Source organism: Argopecten irradians, chromosome 1 (genome assembly GCF_041381155.1).
Source record: "Argopecten irradians isolate NY chromosome 1, Ai_NY, whole genome shotgun sequence".
In the NCBI taxonomy this organism is placed as follows: Eukaryota; Metazoa; Mollusca; class Bivalvia; order Pectinida; family Pectinidae; genus Argopecten; species Argopecten irradians.
In genome coordinates, this window is record NC_091134.1 from 67,207,305 (window position 1) to 67,227,769 (window position 20,465).

Sequence of the window (20,465 nt, forward strand, 5' to 3'; positions counted from 1 at the left end):
AACATCACAATGTGGAACATTCATTAGGATACAACATCACAATGTGGAACCTTCATTAAGATACAACATCACAATGTGGAACATTCATTAGGATACAACATCACAATGTGGAACATTCATTAGGATACAACATCACAATGTGGAACATTCATTAGGATACAACATCACAATGTGGAACATTCATTAGGATACAACATCACAATGTGGAACATTCATTAGGATACAACATCACAATGTGGACCTTCATTAGATACAACATATTAGATACAACATCACAATGTGGAACATTCATTAGGATACAACATCACAATGTGGAACCTTCATTAGGATACAACATCACAATGTGGAACATTCATTAGGATACAACATCACAATGTGGAACCTTCATTAAGATACAACATCACAATGTGGAACCTTCATTAGGATACAACAACACAATGTGGAACCTTCATTAGGATACAACATCACAATGTGGAACCTTCATTAGGATACAACATCACAATGTGGAACATTCATTAGGATACAACATCACAATGTGGAACCTTCATTAGGATACAACATCACAATGTGGAACCTTCATTAGGATACAACAACACAATGTGGAACCTTCATTAGGATACAACATCACAATGTGGAACATTCATTAGGATACAACATCACAATGTGGAACCTTCATTAGGATACAACAACACAATGTGGAACCTTCATTAGGATACAACATCACAATGTGGAACCTTCATTAGGATACAACATCACAATGTGGAACCTTCATTAGGATACAACATCACAATGTGGAACCTTCATTAGGATACAACAACACAATGTGGAACCTTCATTAGGATACAACATCACAATGTGGAACCTTCATTAAGATACAACATCACAATGTGGAACCTTCATTAAGATACAACATCACAATGTGGATCTGTTATTAAGATACATCAGGTATCAAATAAACTAAAGTCATATATATTCTAGGTAAATATCCAGGCAGTATCACTGACTAACCTTTGAACCCAATTAATCTTGGTGATCACCATATACCATGTATGTACATGTGTATAATACAATTCCCAGAACAAATCAAATATTGATGTCACTTACCTAGGATAAGGAAAGGTTCACAGAGTGTTCTGCTGTGTGTCCACACAATTATCCTCCCAACGATGCACTTGACAGACTTATTTCCTAAACAGTTAACATGCACACAATCACTTCTCAATATAGTACTTTCTTCATAAAACCAAAACAATGTTGTTTGTTATATACTACAACTGTAACCATCCAAAATCTTTTCACATTGAATGTTAGGAATCGTACACAATGTCACAATAAATAATTTCTAGTCAGCTGAAATTCAAATATAAAATCCAATGTGTAATAAAGCAGGATTTCCAGAAGGAAATTTGAAGAAGTGTATGTCTATTTAGTTGGATGAAAATAGAATATCTTTGTTAAAGCATTTCATATCTAATGACTACCCCGAAATGCATTAGGAACATTTGTAACTTTTACAGGATCTGGGGGAGCAAACTCTCACAGCTATTCTTAACAAATGAAATCCTCCTTTTGAAAGTAACAAAAATGCAATAGAAAAAAATATCACATATTTAACTTTCAGCTTACAGATAAAATCACTATACAGACCAACAGTGCCTGAAAGGACATGATAATTACTAAACACAGGTACAAACTATATCCAGCTGATATTGTTATGTAGAACTTTGCTCAAACTTTCAAATCAAAGTCTTATCTCACTGGCTCTATAAAGTTAGAATCAGGAAATCAAGTTAGACCAAGTAGTTCAGAATACACAAGTTAGAACAATAGATCCACCAATCGGGATACCTTTTGCTGCTGAGTCTCCAAACTGGCAGATCGTCACCACTGCTTGGGATCATTTTTTGTGTATCACACATCGGCATGCAGATCAATATTAGTGACAGACTCCTACAAACTGTGTAACATTTCCTACGGGCTCCTACAAACAGTGTAACATTTCCTACGGACTCCTGCAAACAGTGTAACACCTACGGACTCCTGCAAACAGTGTAACACCTTCAGGCTCCTACAAACAGTGTAACACCTTCAGGCTCCTATTAACAATGCAACACCTTCAGGCTCCTACAAACAGTGTAACATTTCGTATGAGCTCCTACAAACAGTGTAACACCTTCAGGCTCCTGCACACAATGTAACACCTTCAGGCTCCTGCACACAATGTAACACCTTCAGGCTCCTACAAACAGCGTACCACCTTCAGACTGCTACAATCAGTGTACATTCCTTCAGGCTCCTACAAACAATGTAACACTTCCTTCAGGATCTTACAAATAGTGTAACACTTCCTGTAGGCTCCTACAAACAATGTAACACTACCTTTAGGCTCCTACAAGCAGTGTAACACATTCAGGGTCTTACACACAGTGTAACACCTTCAAACTCCTACAAACAGTGTAACACTTTCTTCAGGATCCTAGAAATAGAGTAACACTTCGTTCAGGCTCCTACAAACAGGGCAACACTTTCTTCAGGCACCTACCAACAGTGTAACACCTTCAGGCTCATACAAACAGTGTAACACTTCCTTCAGGCTCCTACAAACGGTGTAACACCTTCAGGCTCCTACAAACAGTGTAACATTTCCTTCAGGCTCCTATAAACAATGTAACACCTTCAGGCTCCTACAAACAGTGTACACCTTCAGCTCCTTCAAACAGTTACATTTCCTATGGGCTCCTACAAACACGTGTAAACAGTTTCCTATGGGCTTCAGGCTCCTACAAACATTGTAACACCTTCAGGCTCCTACAAACAGTGTAACATTTCCTATGGGTTCCTCTATAAACATGTAACACCTTCAGGCTCCTACAACAGTGTAACATTCCTAGGGTTCTTACAGTGTAACACCTTCAGGCTCCTACACACAGTGTAACACCTTCAGGCTCCTACAAACAGTATACCACCTTCAGGCTCCTACAAACAGTGTACCACCTTCAGACTCCTACAAACAGTGTAACATTCCTTCAGGCTCATTCAAACAATGTAACACTTCCTTCTGGTTCTTACAAATAGTGTAACACTTCCTTTAGGCTCCTACAAACCATGTAACACTACCTTTAGCCTCCTATAAGCAGTTTAACACATTCAGGCTCTTACACACAGTGTAACACCTTCAAACTCCTACAAACAGTGTAACACTTCCTTTAGGCTCCTACAAATAGAGTAACACTTCGTTCAGGCTCCTACAAACAGGGCAACATTTCCTTCAGGCTCCTACAAACAGTGTAACACCTTCAGGCTCCTACAAACAGTGTAACGCTTCCTTCAGGCTCCTACAAACAGTGTAACACCTTCAGGCTCCTACAAAAAGTGTAACATTTCCTTCAGGCTCCTACAAACAGTGTAACACTTCCTTCAGGCTCCTACAAATAGTGTAACACCTTCAGGCTCCTACAAACAGTATAACACTTCCTTCAGGCTCCTACAAATAGTAAACACTTCCTTCAGGCTCCTATAAACAGTGTGACACCTTCAGACTCCTACAAACAGTTTAACATTTCCTTCAGGCTCCTACAAACAGTGTTACACCTTCAGACTCCTACAAACAGTGTAACACTTCCTTCAGGCTCCTACAAATAGTGTAACACCTTCAGACTCCTACAAACAGTGTAACACTTCCTTCAGGCTCCTACAAACGGTGTAACACCTTCAGGCTCCTACAAACAGTGTAACACCTTCAGGCTCCTACAAACAGTGTAACACTTCCTTCAGGCTCCTACAAACAGTGTAACACCTTCAGGCTCCTACAAACAGTGTAACACCTTCAGGCTCCTACAAACAGTGTAACACCTTCAGGCTCCTACAAACAGTGTAACACCTTCAGGCTCCTACAAACAGTGTAACACTTCCTTCAGGCTCCTACAAACAGTGTAACACCTTCAGACTCCTACAAACAGTGTAACATTTCCTTCAGGCTCCTACAAATAGTGTAACACTTCCTTCATGCTTCTACAAACTATGTGTAACACCTTCAAGCTTCTACAAACAACATAACACTTCCTTCAGGCTCCTACAAACAGTGTGACACCTTCAGACTCCTACAAACAGTGTAATACTTCCTTCAGGCTGATGTAAGGCTCCACAATCCACATCTCGCCATAGGAGAACCATTTATGACTACCTGTGATTCTTTACAGTATAGACAAAAGGCTTGAGAACCTATACATTATACATTTCACAATAAAAGTTGAAAAGTTCTGTCAATAATTTACAGGCATGCTTTGTCAATATTATGTTTATTTTTGTCTTTGATAGCTAAACTGATCCTTTGTAGATAGTATCTAGTTAGCCATGGGGAAATTCATAAAAAAGATATTGACCTAAACCTGATATATTACACTGACTCGTCTCCAAACAATTACAGTCCAGATCTGTAGGATATCAATACATGGGAGACAATTACATTAAACAATAGACTGGGATTACGTCTCTCTTCTGATTAAAACATGTATGAAATGTAACATTTCCAGCAGAGTGGTTTACACTGAAATAATTAAATCACCACAGGGTTATAGAGGTAGACCAGCTCACCATAATCAAATCATGCACAGGGAACTGTAAGAGAAATGCAGCTTCAAAATAATGGAAAATATGGCCATTTGTTTTTCAGTGAGTTCAATGAGAAGTCCACTGCTGGTTACGGTCAGTAACGTTTGCCAATGATACGTCATTGACCTTTGTCCATTTTCTTTATCAAATTAAGCAGACATTATAAATGCTGTGGACAAACTTTTTATCCTTTGTTATTAAACATCAAAGTCCTAGTACATCCAAATATACCAATACATATTTATCCTGCAACAGCCACACATACTGACCAATTACTACAGCCGGATGAACATGTGCTTTATCTGCCAATATCAAATGCTTCATCCATCAACACAGTTCAAGTTAATTTGTTCCACATCTCGCAGGGCTTTTCCTAAATTGACCCCAAACTTTAAACTTCCAGTGATTATAACATCATTCAATTCCGCCAAAATGTGACGTCATATTCAAAGGAATGACGTCATTTTTACAATATTGAAACCTCTGTATCACAATGTCATCTTTCTCTTTGTTCATGACAAAGGTATGTATTGTCAATTTCAATATCTGTTTCAGTGATATTAATGCATCTTGGCTTATCTAAGTCCAAAATAAACCTTGTATGGTAAGATACTAACCATGTATTCTCTATATCTCATACCTCAGAAATTTAAAGCCATCAAGAAATTGGTCTCATACTTTAACTTATAAGCTTGAGAAAAGAAATCATGAATAAAATTACATCAAAATTTAAAGAAAAATTGCATAAAATTGTTTGAAGGATTTACTAGTTACATGCATGAAAAACAATTTTCCTAAAAGGATACACAAAGTCTAGTGTACAGTGGCTGTTTGGTTGCTAAACAAGTTATCTACTAATCACCAGTACGATAATTTACTGAGCTTATACTGTCAGCGGTAGATTGTGTCTTTCCTTAAGGCTTGGGTACATACTGTCACAGGAGATGTTACAGACCAGGCTAGAAGGATTTCAGAATCAATCCTTAACAGAGAAAGTATTACGAACCTTATTGGTTAGCATGTCCTTTAATCAGTCATCTAACATCAAATCAAGTCTGCTGTCGTCTGCTGTCGTGCGTAACAATTGCAAAAACAACATGAACTTCTTAGCGCCAAACACATGTTACGCCGGTGCAATAGTGTATATATATCTAATCGTTTTACCTAAAATCTAAGCTTTAGTTTTTCAATAAGAAAAGTCATAAATAAGTCGTTAATACATAAATGACTGTTTTTGTAAGAAAATTTAATGATACCCATAAAGGTGACTATAGCCATTTTAGATAAAGGTTGAACATGTTATAAATATCCATCCATAAATGTACATAGAAATTGTTATTTAACAAATATGTTGGATGTAAATATGTTTAATAATATCAAATAAATACCTGACAAATCCTAATTATAACAATATCTGTCTATGGTTAGATAAATTGTTACCATATAAACACCATATACTACATAGGAATAAACTGTAAAAATATCTACGGCTGAGATAAATCGTTATAAAATACATACCTGTCTAGTACAGGTAGTAATTCCAACAAATTGTGTAAATCCTAGTTAAGCACCATGTACAAACAATCTGTTCCGCATAATATCCATGTGACATGCAAGTTTGCCATTTAGTCAGTTTTTACCACCTTGGAGGCAAAGTGTCCCAGGAGAATTGTGGGTCAAACTACTGCACAGGTATAGCCAGACAACTGACCATTAAAATCGTTTATCCTGCATCAGTAGCTGGACTTTCAGAATGTCTCCCTTCCATGTGACTGGGCCATCCTAGCATCCTATCATCTGCATCAATATCATGTATCAATAATTCAGTACGAATGTTCAACTACAAACAGCTAACCATACTGGGGATATGCCCTCTGTGAGGCATCACATGCACAAGCTGTAAGTGATATGTGTGGGGATTTAGTCCCACTCCAGACAAGACATGCAACATTTTTTCATTTCAAAGGAAATGTGTCCCTTTATAAATACTCAGACACAAGCATTGTCTATCCTTTTTTTCAATAACCCTTTGGTAAAATGTTGCAATGCATATTTAAAATTGATACATTTATTAATACATCGCCAGAGAAGGAATTAGAAGGTTAAGAAATCCTGGAAATTTAGTTGATTTGGTGAAATTACCACATCATTAATGTAAATATGAAAAGGAGCTTTTCACATCCTATACAGTTCCACAGATAACACTTGGGTGTGAGATCACATTACCAATATCATACAAGTAAAGAAATTACTTATCCAACAAATTTACCCTTTACCTTTAAAAGAATGTCAATCATTTATTTATCCAAATTGAAACCCCAAAATCCATTACTTCTATTTAGGGCCTTGATGTGTAAGTTTGAACATTTGTTTGTTAACATAAGCTTTGCTGTCATGGGTCTTAGAATAATTTTTCCTTTATGAAGCAAATTGGAAGGACCTTGACCTATAAGATTGTTGACAATAGTAAATATGCTTGCCCTTGTACTTTAAGACAATCAAACTTTGGCCATATATTTTACTAACTAAACCTTTTAAAGTACCCGTTTGATAGTCAGGTCAATACAACTGATGTTAAAAACAGTGTGGATCCACTTAACTGATGCATATGTGACCTTTATCAATAAATGACAATGACCTTCAGGAACTGTCTACATAACATGTCTTATTAATCACCATTAGTTTTTTGTCACATATATGTATCACAATATATATATATATATCAGATAACAAACCTGGACCAATAATCATCTCCATCTCCTGTAATGTTAATCCTAACTATAATAACTGGTGACCTTTGCAGCAGAATCATCGACATGCATCTCGGACAGTATGCAGTTATCACATCGTCAGCTGTGTCATAAGATTAGCGAGAATCTGATGCCATCAATCCAGGTTAGGGCTAATTATTCCGGTATCATACCCAAGTCCCCTCATTCAGTGATCACCTTTCAATGTGCTAATACAACAATAGTGAATAATTGAATAATCGTTTGAGCAGAAATTGGCCAATATGCCAATGGCAATTCCTCAAATTTGTATGAGTGGTCCCAGATAGCGAATCAATAGCTTTATGCTGATGTACTTCCCTGATTACCTACATACTTCTACAGTAGGACAGACAACTAGCTCCCTTAGGTCTGGCTAGAACCTAAAGGTCAAAATTAACCAGGTCTGCTAGTGCTTATCATCTTATTTAAGGTCATTTCTGTTTGAGACTATGAGAAACTTTCAGTAATTAATTTTTGTTGTGAAACCTAGGAGGACAACATTGATTCCTAACTTCAGTAAGACCTAGCAACAATGATTACCAAGCTTCAGTAAGACCTAGCAACAATGATTACCAAACAGCAGTAAGACCTAGCAACAATGATTACCAAGCTTCAGTAAGACCTAGCAACAATGATTACCAAACTTCAGTAGGACCTAGCAACAATGATTACCAAACAGCAGTAAGACCTAGCAACAATGATTACCAAACAGCAGTAAGACCTAGCAATAATGATTACCAAACAGCAGTAAGACCTAGCAACAATGATTACCAAGCTTCAGTAAGACCTAGCAACAATGATTACCAAACTTCAGTAGGACCTAGCAACAATGATTACCAAACAGCAGTAAGACCTAGCAACAATGATTACCAAACAGCAGTAAGACCTAGCAATAATGATTACCAAACAGCAGTAAGACCTAGCAATAATGATTACCAAACAGCAGTAAGACCTAGCAACAATGATTACCAAGCTTCGATCAGTAAGACCTAGCAACATTGATTACCAAACTTCAGTAAGACCTAGCAACAAAGATTACCAAGCTTCGATCAGTAAGACCTAGCAACAATGATTACCAAACTTCAGTAAGACCTAGCAACAATGATTACCAAGCTTCAGTAAGACCTAGCAACAATGATTACCAAACTTCAGTAAGACCTAGCAACATTGATTACCAAACTTCAGTAAGACCTAGCAACATTGATTACCAAACTTCAGTAAGACCTAGCAACATTGATTACCAAACAGCAGTAAGACCTAGCAACAATGATTACCAAACATCACTAAGACCTAGCAACATTGATTACCAAACAGCAGTAAGACCTAGTAACAATGATTACCAAAACTTAACCTGTATACTTTACAACCTGGTAATCTTGGGAAGTGACTAATCACAATAAATTTCATCTCAGAATTCCCATGGCTGGGAAGTAAGGCTATATAGGTAAAGTCTGTTAGAGGCTCAGGAATGACTGACTCTCTAAATATATATACAACAGCTGACAAAGGTTGATTTGGTGACATGTACTGTTAAAGTGATATGGTTATCTCTGAATCTCCATATACACACACATGTTTATCCTATTCTGTTCAAACATCACCTGTCTCAAAACCACAATAATTAACGAGAAGATATTAATTAAAGGATTACTGAATATATCTTACAGACATAAAAGATTAACTCTTACACATATCTCAGTTACAAGAAACATCAAGAGACAGCCCAAGTTTGGGAAACAATTGAGTCTGTATACTAATTAAATTTCAGAAATGCAAATTGTCATAATTCTCAAAATGCAATTATAAGGTATAATTTTCAATCTTTATTCATAATCTATTATTTAAAATGCAGAGATGATAAACATGATACCAGTTATGATGATGTTGGTGACGTGAGATAATACTGTTTCTAACACAATAGGCGGTGTTATTCAACTCTCAGGACATTGAATAAACACTGCAGCCGTTGATTAACAATTTGTTTATACCACACTTGGTATAAACCCTGTACGCATTCTGATTGGCTGATACGGTGAAATTTGACCGAACTACTTATTTCTCAGTGTCACGTCATCATTGTCAACGTCACCAATAATCAAATGACGTCATTCTATGTTGTGATCGCCGCCTGACATCCAAAGCTGCTGTTTGAAAGCGTAATCATCGTGGTCGTTGTGTCAAAATACTTGACATTTTTATACATGTTAAATTGACCTTTAGTACTAATAATAAGTTTTTACAGACAAGAATTTTACTGATGAGTTACATAGATTTTAGGTGTATGAAACGAACTTGATCTTGATGGTACTATGGCTTGCTGATTATCTGGCAGGAAATTGACGATGCCGTGTCGTGCGAATGCTTTTACATGTATTCATGTAGTCCGACATTGAGTTTTATTTTCTGGAAGCAACTATGGAGATTTGAACTCAATAAGACGTTATATGAGTATTATTTAACCCTAAAGATGTTCTCAATTAGAAGAATTTGATATCAATGGATTATTTATCAAACGATTACTTTTTAATACTAATTAGTGTCTTTTTGCTGATAAAAATATTACTACACCTTATTTGCATATTTTGGTAAATACACGTTACTGTATCCGTGCCATATTTCTTTCGACTAAAAACGAATATGATTGTGGTAGAAACAGGTCACACTACTCGTGGTTGTTGAATATTGAATTTAATCCACACTCGTAAGTTATTTTTTAAAAGTTACAAAAGACACTCGCAAAAGCTCGTGTCTTTTGTAACTTTTAAAAAATAACTCACTCGTGTGGAATAAATTCAATACTAAACAACCACTCATTGTGTAACCTCTATAAACAAGACAAACATCTCCATTCTATTTCAGCAATAACTGTCGATGCGGGATTACTTCGAAAGGCACGGCTTCATTACTTCCTCGATATGTCGATAAACTAGTTACCTGTGCATCTATACACACGAGTGTGGTTAATTTATTCTGGGAATGCAGCGCTTGTTTTCATTGGTCGACGCATTTCTATAAACACGCCCATTTCCTCAAAAAATAAGCTTCAGAAAAAACGTGCGTTCAAACTATCTGAATTGAAATCGGTATTAAGAATCAGTTTCAGTACCGATACATATCTGACATACGCGACGTAAAGCAGAAAATTTGAAGGAAAAGCACACATTTTGCTGATTTACCTGAAAGATGAATTCTCTATAATCGTGAGCATTTATTTGTAACAGAAGCCATGCGTGTAGTCAAAGCCCCAAAACAGCACCGTTGATCGAGGCCTAGAATCTACAACGACGTCCGTAATTATTTACCGGCAGTAAACCACAGAAAATCTAGTTAAGTATTAGTCCTTTGTTATATTTCGTAACTAAACATGTTTTTTAATTATAGATAGAGTCGGTTGCTTTTACAAAACTGCTGCTGAAAATGTTTACATTCTGTTTGTAAAATTAGGTCACAAGTGGATTGTTTTGGCTGGAGCTGAATATCCAGCGTTCTCGCTGACATGACACCGCGTAACTGGCTTGCCCAACCAGCGTACGGCACATGTTTACATGTAATAACAACTTGATCGGCTGACAAAAGAAAGACCAAATGTTGAATTTTTATGTCGATTTTAAGTGATATCTTTATCTAGATTGCGCCTAAGGAACATTGGCGATTTCTTCCACGTACATCAAGAACAAATATGTACGTTGTTGAGGTGCTGTTTTGTGCACAATATTTCAGCGCAAATAATTTTATTTATTATTTAAAATGTTAATTCTAATTCATTTTCTGTTGTAAAAGTCATTATAATGATTATTTATTCAGTCTTTAATTAAAAAATCTTTGTGGCAATAATCAAAATACCGTCATTTATGGGGATCCCATTGTGCTGATTTGCCGACAAAAATCTTACTTTTACTTTGATCATTTGACGTGTTCAAACTGTCATTAACTAAAGATTTTTTTCCTAAAAAAATGTGTGTTTGAACTCTCCGTCGGTTCAAATTAACCGGGACATTACAATACAGTATATATGTAAAGTTAATTGAAATGTCAAGTTGTTTGTTCTACACCGAAACTGAGAGGCCATGTACTACGCCGTCACATCTCGGTGATCACTGAATTGAAGAGTTTTACATGCTGTCAGTGTTGTTTATGGGGCGGGGCTTATGAAGTCAGACTCGACCAATCGCCATGCGCATGTTATCCCATTCAATTTGTGCCTGTAGTGATCAAAGGAACTTCCTCCGTCTGTCTGGTAAGTACTTCACCTGTGCCTTTCGAAGTAATCCCGCGTCGACAGTAAATGTCTGTAACTGTAGTTTGTAATGTTGATCCATCATTACTTCAAGGGGACCAACCAACAATATCGCCATTCAAATATAACATACTTCAAGGGGACCAACCAACACTATCGCCATTCAAATATAACATACTTCAAGGGGACCAACCAACAATATCGCCATTCAAATATAACATACTTCAAGGGGACCAACCAACAATATCGCCATTCAAATATAACATACTTCAAAGGGACCAACCAACAATATTGCCATTCAAATATAACATACTTCAAGGGGACCAACCAACAATATCGCCATTCAAATAAAACATACTTCAAGGGGACCAACCAACAATATCGCCCTTCAAATATAATATACTTCAAGGGGACCAACCAACAATATCGCCATTCAAATATAACATACTTCAAGGGGACCAACCAACAATATCGCCATTCAAATATAACTTACTTCAAGGGGACCAACCAACAATATCGCCATTCAAATATAACATACTTCAAGGGGACCAACCAACAATATCGCCATTCAAATATAGCAAACACCTTTATTTAATTTGAAAATTCAAATTAACTTTTCCTACTACACTAGCTGATTACACTGCACATTGTTGTCTATGTGTGATTTGGATATACTTCAGTTTAATTTTAATGGTTTAAAGTTATTGTCTAAAAAATACATTTGTATCACTTAACCTTTGACCTTCAATAGAGGATAAGTGTCCATACAGCAGATCATTGCACATAGGCTTAAGGTTAGGCAAGTATCCTGCTAGTTTTGTTACGATAACGCTCCCATGGGGACAGAACTGGAAACAAACTTTATTGTTGGAATGATATGGTTTAATGTCACATGTTCTGGATCTCAATTTCAAGATCCAGGTTGATACACAATCATCAGAAACAGAGCTGTAAAATCGTCGGAATGATCTGATATAGATATCATCAATGGTAATGGTACAGTGTTCTTATAAGCCTCAGTTGTATTACATAAAATATTTGTAACATCAATGGTAATGGTACAGTGTTCTTATAAGCCTCGGTTATATTACATAAAATATTTGTAACATCAATGGTAATGGTACAGCGTTCTTATAAGCCTCAGTTATATTACATAAAATATTTGTAATATCAATGGTAATGGTGCAGTGTTCTAATAAGCCTCGGTTATATTACATAAAATATTTGTAACATCAATGGTAATGGTACAGTGTTCTTATAAGCCTCGGTTATATTACATAAAATATTTGTAACATCAATGGTAATGGTACAGCGTTCTAATAAGCCTCGGTTATATTACATAAAATATTTGTAACATCAATGGTAATGGTAGACAGGCCTAGTCTGTGTTTCTGATACATCTTTATCCTAATATATTAATGAAACCATACAGTACACAACCAATATAAAGGTTGCAAATTAAAGATAACTTTATCTTCTTTCTTATGATGTAGAAAATATATAGAACTATTATTAATTACCAATGTTACATTAGAAATACTGACTTTCACACACTAAACATTACTGTAAAAGCTATACAGCTTCCAAACTATACTGCCTATAGAATTGTAACTCAGTATATCAATAATAACACATCTTGCTGTATCCAATGCTTAGTAAATTACATTATTCACTATTATAATTCTTTACTTATTACTTGTTTTAAATATAAAACAAACACATTTATTTTAGCTCTTACTGAGACCTGCTATCATGTGGTCACCACGGGGGTCAACCCTTCCCTTCAGCCAGGGGTACTGACTCAGCATGGTCCCTCTATCCTGACACTACACAGTGGACAGTCTAACTCTCTTATCTATATGTATAGATATAATTACTGTGTCTAATTTAACCTAATGCTATCTGTCATATACAGCGTTCTAATAAGCCTCGGTTATATTACATAAAATATTTGTAACATCAATGGTAATGGTACAGTGTTCTTATAAGCCTCGGTTATATTACATAAAATATTTGTAACATCAATGGTAATGGTACAGTGTTCTAATAAGCCTCAGTTATATTACATAAAATATTTGTAACATCAATGGTAATGGTACAGCATTCTAATAAGCCTCGGTTATAGACAATAAAATATTTGTAACATCAATGGTGATGGTACAGTGTTCTTATAAGCCTCGGTTATATTACATAAAATATTTGTAACATCAATGGTAATGGTACAGCGTTCTAATAAGCCTCGGTTATATTACATAAAATATTTGTAACATCAATGGTAATGGTACAGCGTTCTAATAAGCCTCGGTTATATTACATAAAATATTTGTAACATCAATGGTAATGGTACAGTGTTCTAATAAGCCTCGGTTATATTACATAAATAAAAAGTCTAGCAATAGACAACTTTTTTCACGATCGCAGATACTGGATTTAAATTTCCCGGCTTTATTTATCACAATGCGTTTTCATTGGCTAATCGACATCACATGATCGATGACCCCTTTTTCCGAGTGTAAACCCCATAGGGGCCAGATCAAATTTTCAGCTGACCGCCATCTTTAATTCCTCCAGCCGTTCCAGAAAACTTCTACACATAGATCACAGAAAACATTTTCAAACATCTGTTTTTTTCTACGTACAGGACACATTGGATTCCTGGTGAGTGAATTCGCTTGAGATATATGCGGTTTGTTTACATGATTGGGTCAAACACGTGTTCCAATGAACCATGTCTGACAGCGTAATGGCGTCTCGTAGGAATGTTTTAGTGTTGGGCCATAGCTTTATATCTCGGCTTTCACGTTATGTAAACGAGCTACCATCTCGGTCGAATCTAGGACTTCAGTATGATTCAGTTAGATTTACTGGGCTTCCTGGCGGTAGTATCAATCGAATCGTAAGAGAATTTTCACGCAGTTATCGCGAGTCACATTTTGACTTGGTTTGTTTACAGTGCGGGGGCAATGATTTGAGTAGTCCTTCGGCAGACCCAGAGTCGGTTGTTCGGGAGTTGTGTGCATTTGTAGATTGGCTCTTAGATATAGGTGGTGTTAGAAAGGTTGCAGTTTGTAAGTTATTTTTCCGAGCCTCGACCCGCACTCGTAAAGGGGATGTATCGGTAGAAGTTTACAATGATCGTGTTTCTCAGGTTAATTCTCTCCTAGCAGAACGTTTGTGTATGCCTCGGGCTATTCTTTGGGACCATAGGCGGTCAATCTGGAATGTATTTCCTCTTTTACACACTGACGGTGTTCATCTTCGGGATCAGAAACCCTACTTTCGATCTATTAAAAGTTGTGTGATTTTTGCCCTCGGCTCAGATTAGACTTTCAGCTGTCGTTGTTCATGCGTGTTGATACGAGTTGTCCCCCCTTTCCCAATAGCTTTATTATGCGAAGACTGTCATTTCAATTCAAACAACAATAATTTTAAATAGCCTTTCATAAATTGAATTTCTTGCAAGTTTATGCTTTTCAGTTATTATATATTATTTAGTTTTAATTCTTTTGGAGTCTGTTATAGTATTCTTGGAGCAACTGTATATTAGTAAATCAATATAAGCTTATCTATTATTGACTACATTACAAAATACTTTTAAACTGTAAAAAAAAAAAAAAAAAAAAAAAAAAAAAAAGTTGCTTTCTTTAATAATGTACCGCTTCTCAGGGCCTTGCTTCGGCATATACGCCATATTCTGCTTCGGTAGAGGTGTAAACCCAGAGCTGCTTGTACTATATATGAAGTTAGTAGATCTTGTGAGTCTCTGGCTCAGAATTTTGAACGTTTACAATACTAAATGAATTTTGCCCTGCCTTTGGCCGGCTTCATCAGAATAAGATTACTTGTGAGTCTCTGGCTCAGAATTTTAAAAATGTTTACATTATAAATGAATTTTGCCCTGCCTTTGGCCGGCTTCATCAGAATGGATTACTTGTGAGTCTGACTCAATTTGCCTTATATTAATTCTTGAATTTTGCCTTGCCTTTGGCCGGCTACTTGATATCTATATTACATTACATAATCGACATTATTGGTTGAAATCATATCTTATTTAATAATATGATTTGTGAGTCTCGAGTTTATGATAAGCATTTATGCACCCTACAATATCATTTTACCCTGCCTTTTTCTCATATTATAGCAACATTTCTTTTCAAATTTTAGATTTGTTGTCAATGTATGGATATTTACCATTGCATTCAATGTTGGGGTGTACATCTGTTAAGTGCTCCTGTATCTTCTAAATAAGAAGGTGAAGGTTAAAAAAAAAAAAAAAAAAAAAAAAAAAAAAAAATGTTCTGGCTTTCCTTTCTTTATTTCCTAGACCATGCCTCCCAAGAACGCGCCGGACGGCAGCTACAAATAATGTTCATGCGCCAGAGCCACAACAACAACAGGCTAACACAGCTTCTGTGCCGGACGCCGATTCAAGGGATGTGTCCCAGGAACCTGAAAGGGGGACAACCTCTATAACTGAAGACCGGTTAAAGGCCCTGATGAAGGAGGCCTTTAAAGCAGGCTTACAGGAGGCAAGGAACCAAACCGGGACAATATCAACTGGCGGTATTGCTGCTAATGCACAGTCCGGCAGTGCCATACCACAAGACGTAGGACCTCCACCCATGACCTCAAATACCCCAGCCACCTCTAATCATAGTGCGAGTGCTGTCACCGTGGAGGACTCTGTAGGTGGGTTAGATTCGATAATCCTTCCTGCTAATCAACTCGCCAGCATGACAACTACTTCTGATGAACTGACTAGTTTTTCAGCCGGGGCTCAGATAACCACCCCACTAGTGGATCTGGTTGATCCTAAAATTAAACAAAACATACTAATGGGCAAGTTTGTGGACATGAGTTCAATAACAGAAAAGAACACTGACTCTTTACAAATGGTACTGTCTACAGATGACAGTGGGAATACAAACATTCAGTGGGTACACAAAGACACAACCAACAAACCCCTAACCATCGAAGAATGGACGACGAAGTTCTCCATTTATATTGCCGTTTATTGTTTAAATGATCAGGCAGCATATCCTCAGCTCCTCAAGTACCAATCCATGATACGCAATTTAGCATCAAAACCAGCTGATTGGCAATTTTATGACACCAATTTTCGGCGTCTCCGCGCAAATGCTAATTACTCCCTCCGTTGGGACATGCTTCATCTCGAGCTATGGAATGAAGCTCTCTCCCGTCGCCCGACCTCGGGATCATCGACAAATAAACCGGGAATATGTCACAAATTTGCTCGCGGCGAGTATTGTGGTGGTTGTCGCTACTCCCATAAATGTGGCATTTGTAATGCCAAACATCCGGTAACGCAATGCCCAGTTATGGCACATTCCCGTCCACATATACAGACACCCACGCGTTTTCGGCAAACTTTTCGTCCCCGTCAAAACACCTCCAACCAGCCAAGATTTTTCCCCCCGCGGTAGTGGTTTTGGACCCCAACGCCCTCGACATTACTACCCCTATTAATGTCAAAGCATTAGCACTGGTACTTGAGGAGTATGACAAGGATAAAGCCATGTTTTTAATCAATGGTTTCTCAAAAGGTTTTGAAATTCACTTTGAAGGCAGTCCCATGGGCCACACTTGCAATAATTTAAAATCTGCGATTGAGATGCCTGAGGTGGTTGATAAGAAGTTAAAGAAAGAATTAGAGGCAGGCAGAATTGCTGGGCCTTTTGTAGAGCCCCCTTTTCCTAATATGCATATAAGTCCTCTAGGTGTAGTTCCAAAGAAGATAGAAGGTCAATTTCGTTTAATTCACCACCTCAGTTATCCCAATGGTAGTTCAGTGAATGATGGGATACCTGAAGAATATTCATCAGTACAATATCATAATATTCAAGATGCTATTTCATTTATTAAACATCTACCAAATGCATTTTTGGCCAAAACTGATATAGAGTCCGCATTTCGGATAATTCCAATTCATCCAAGTCAGCGGCACCTACTCGGTTTTAAATGGAAAAATCAATTTTATTATGATAAGTGTCTTCCCATGGGACTTGCTGAAAGTTGTAGAATATTTGAGGCATTCAGTACGGCCATTGAATGGGCGGCATATCGGCACTGCAAAGCATCAGCCATAGTTCATGTTTTGGATGATTTTTTATTTATCGAATCTTCCCTTTCCCAATGTGCTCAAAGTCTCCAAAATTTTACTAAATTATGTTCAGAGATAGGAGTACCCCTGGCTCCAGATAAAACTTTTGGCCCGGACCAGGTCATGCCGTTTCTTGGCATTACATTAGATACAATATTACAAGAAGCTAGATTGCCATTAGACAAATTAGATGAATGTAGGAATCTATGTAGAGCATTCCAGAACAAAAAGAAAATAACTCTCAAAGAACTTCAGTCCATTATTGGAAAACTTCAATTTGCAACCAGTGTTGTGGTACCTGGTCGCCCATTTCTACGACGATTGATAGACTTAACAAAAGGTATTAGAAAACCTAGTTACAAAATTCGTCTTAATAGTGGTGGTCGAGCAGATCTGAACATGTGGAGCGAATTTTTAGATCGTTTCAACGGAAAAAGTTTTTTCCTCTCGGATACCTGGCTGACATCAGACACATTGAGTTTATATACAGATGCTTCATCCACAATAGGATACGGTGCTGTATTTGGCAACTCGTGGTTTTCTGGTACATGGAACCTCCCATGTGAAACACCACATATCAACATTTTGGAACTCTACCCCATTGTTGTAGCGTTAGTGGTATGGGCAGCACATTTTTCGCAAAAGGCTATTTGGTTATTCACTGATAACTTGTCTCTAGTGTCTATCATAAATAATCAGACTTCTCGGGACCCCCAGATTATGGCCCTAATTCGTATATTAGTCTTGAATTGCCTGCAACATAATATCATGGTACGGGCAACTCATATTCCTGGTGCTCAGAACGTTTTGGCTGATGCTTTGTCTCGTTCACAGGTAGAGCTATTCAAGACACTGCTGCCCTCTGCGGACAGACTTCCAACAACAGTCCCCAGTCATCTGAAGCCTGCAGCCTTATTCCAACGTTAACCAGCCTTGTACATGCATCTCTTACCCCAGCATCCAGGAAATTATATAATAAAGCCCTTCAGAGTATTTCTGACTTTTGCAGGGTTTATTTGGGCATTCCATTACAGTTTCCTGTACCATATACTATTGTAGCCCTTTATGTTGCCTATGCCTACAAAAATGGGAAGGCTCATAGTACAATATTGTCCCAGCTTTCTGCTTTAGCTTTTGTACACAAGGTCAATAATATGTACGACCCAACTAAGGTTTTCTTAGTTCGCAAAGCAGTTAATGGTGTAGCTCGATTAGCTCCTTCTTTTGATACGCGCTTACCCATCACACAACCAATTTTACATCGTCTATGCCGGTGTTTGCCACATATGGTTACAGGTAGTTATGACAACCTGATGTTCCGGGCTATATTCACAACAGCATTTTATGCTTTAGCCCGGATTGGGGAGTTGTTAGCTTTTACCAAGCCACAATCTGAAAGAGTATTACAGTTAGAGGATGTGTCGTTTGAAGTGAAGAATGATCAGGCTGTCAAAGTTCATCTAGTTTTCAAAAACTTCAAACACAACATTAGTCAACAACCCCATTCGGTTCCTATTGTTGCTCTACCTCGACATCCTTTCTGTCCGGTACAAGCCCTGCATGCTTACGTTAAGCAACGTGGCGCTAGTAGTGGTTGTCTTTTTATAGACAAACTTTCGAATCCCCTTTCTCGGAGAAGATTCGAATCCTTAGTTCATGATTGCCTTTTGACCTGTGGTTTAGATGCTTCTAGATACAAAGGTCACTCCTTTCGCATTGGAGGAGCCAGTCATGCTAGTTCGACATGCAATTTCTCTGATTCACAACTACGCACTTTAGGACGTTGGAAAACTGATGCATTTAAGAAATATATCCGCTCACCTGCTCTGTCAGATATGAATGTGTCTTGAATAGTTTTATCTGTGTTAACATACAGTTGTTAAAATTATTTTTGGCAGTACATTTATAGTTAGATGACTTTTCTTTGCAATGGAATAGTGGCGGTACGCCCTCCATGATTTGCTCTTTCTTTATATGTACATATACATGTATGTAACTAGAAGTATATTGTGAGATTCTGTTTTGTATGGACTTATTGATTTCACTTGGATGAGTGGCGGTACGCCCAATCCATTTGGAATTCAGAGACATTATTTTGATTCTCACTCTTTTTTCTTTTCATTGATATTTAATGTTTAATTCTTTGCAGGTTTTTTGTAACTATTTATTCCCAGGGTAGTGGCGGTACGCCCTTCCCATTGGAAGGTTTTCAAGGATTGTTTTTCTTTTATGAGCAACTTGACTTTTGCTTTGCCAAATGTACATTATAACCGAGTGCCAATTTAGTAATTATTGGTTATTTTGATATGTTCACCTGTTATTCTTTTAAATAATGTTTATAATTATGAATTTATATTGTTATTAAGGCAATAAGTTAAATTTGACAGTACAAGGCCAGCAAGGGTGGCGGCGTCATCATAACGTTTCTCTTTTATGATGTCTTGTGGCGCTTAATTTATAGGCCGCACCTTTACTCACAGAAAATACAAGTTAAAAGTGTTAAATAACCTTAAAATAACTTTTAATAAATATTCGGCCATCCAAAGATGAGGATGTGCCATTTTCCGCCAATCCCTTGTTGTGTCATTTTCTCTGAGTAAACAGAGCTTGCTGTCATTTAATTATGTAGAGATGTGAGGGTTGAACACGCAGAGAAGTGAAAAAATAAAAAGTCTAGCAATAGACAACTTTTTTCACGATCGCAGATACTGGATTTAAATTTCCC

General features: G+C 37.2%; 2 protein-coding genes across 5 annotated transcripts in view; one reads left to right on the forward strand and one right to left on the reverse strand.

Moving 5' to 3' along the window:
- The window catches only part of LOC138306062 (synaptotagmin-7-like), a 446,275-nt gene that overhangs the window by 394,606 nt on the left and 31,204 nt on the right, over window positions 1-20,465 (reverse strand). The window contains exon 1 of one of the 4 annotated variants that reach the window (XM_069246436.1): window positions 6,130-6,382. The exons of 2 other annotated variants lie outside the window; for them this stretch is intronic. The gene's annotated coding sequence lies outside the window, so the exon portion shown is untranslated. Of the gene's footprint in view, window positions 1-1,104; window positions 1,406-6,129; window positions 6,383-20,465 lie in introns of those variants that run through there. One more of the 4 variants, XM_069246427.1, reaches the window with a different exon arrangement.
- On the forward strand, window positions 14,000-20,311 carry LOC138306055 (uncharacterized). The gene is made up of 2 exons (XM_069246401.1): window positions 14,000-16,308; window positions 18,575-20,311. The coding sequence occupies exons 1-2, from the start codon at window positions 16,116-16,118 to the stop codon at window positions 19,588-19,590; spliced, it is 1,209 nt and encodes a 402-aa protein (XP_069102502.1). The 5' UTR covers window positions 14,000-16,115; the 3' UTR covers window positions 19,591-20,311.

Bases quoted from the DNA above. Each gene is read 5' to 3' on its own strand.
- LOC138306055 (XM_069246401.1), top strand. From the start codon at position 16,116: ATGAAGGAGGCCTTTAAAGCAGGCTTACAGGAGGCAAGGAACCAAACC. The intron at 16,309-18,574 runs GTGGGTTAGATT...TCTCGTTCACAG, and splicing joins CACCGTGGAGGACTCTGTAG to GTAGAGCTATTCAAGACACT.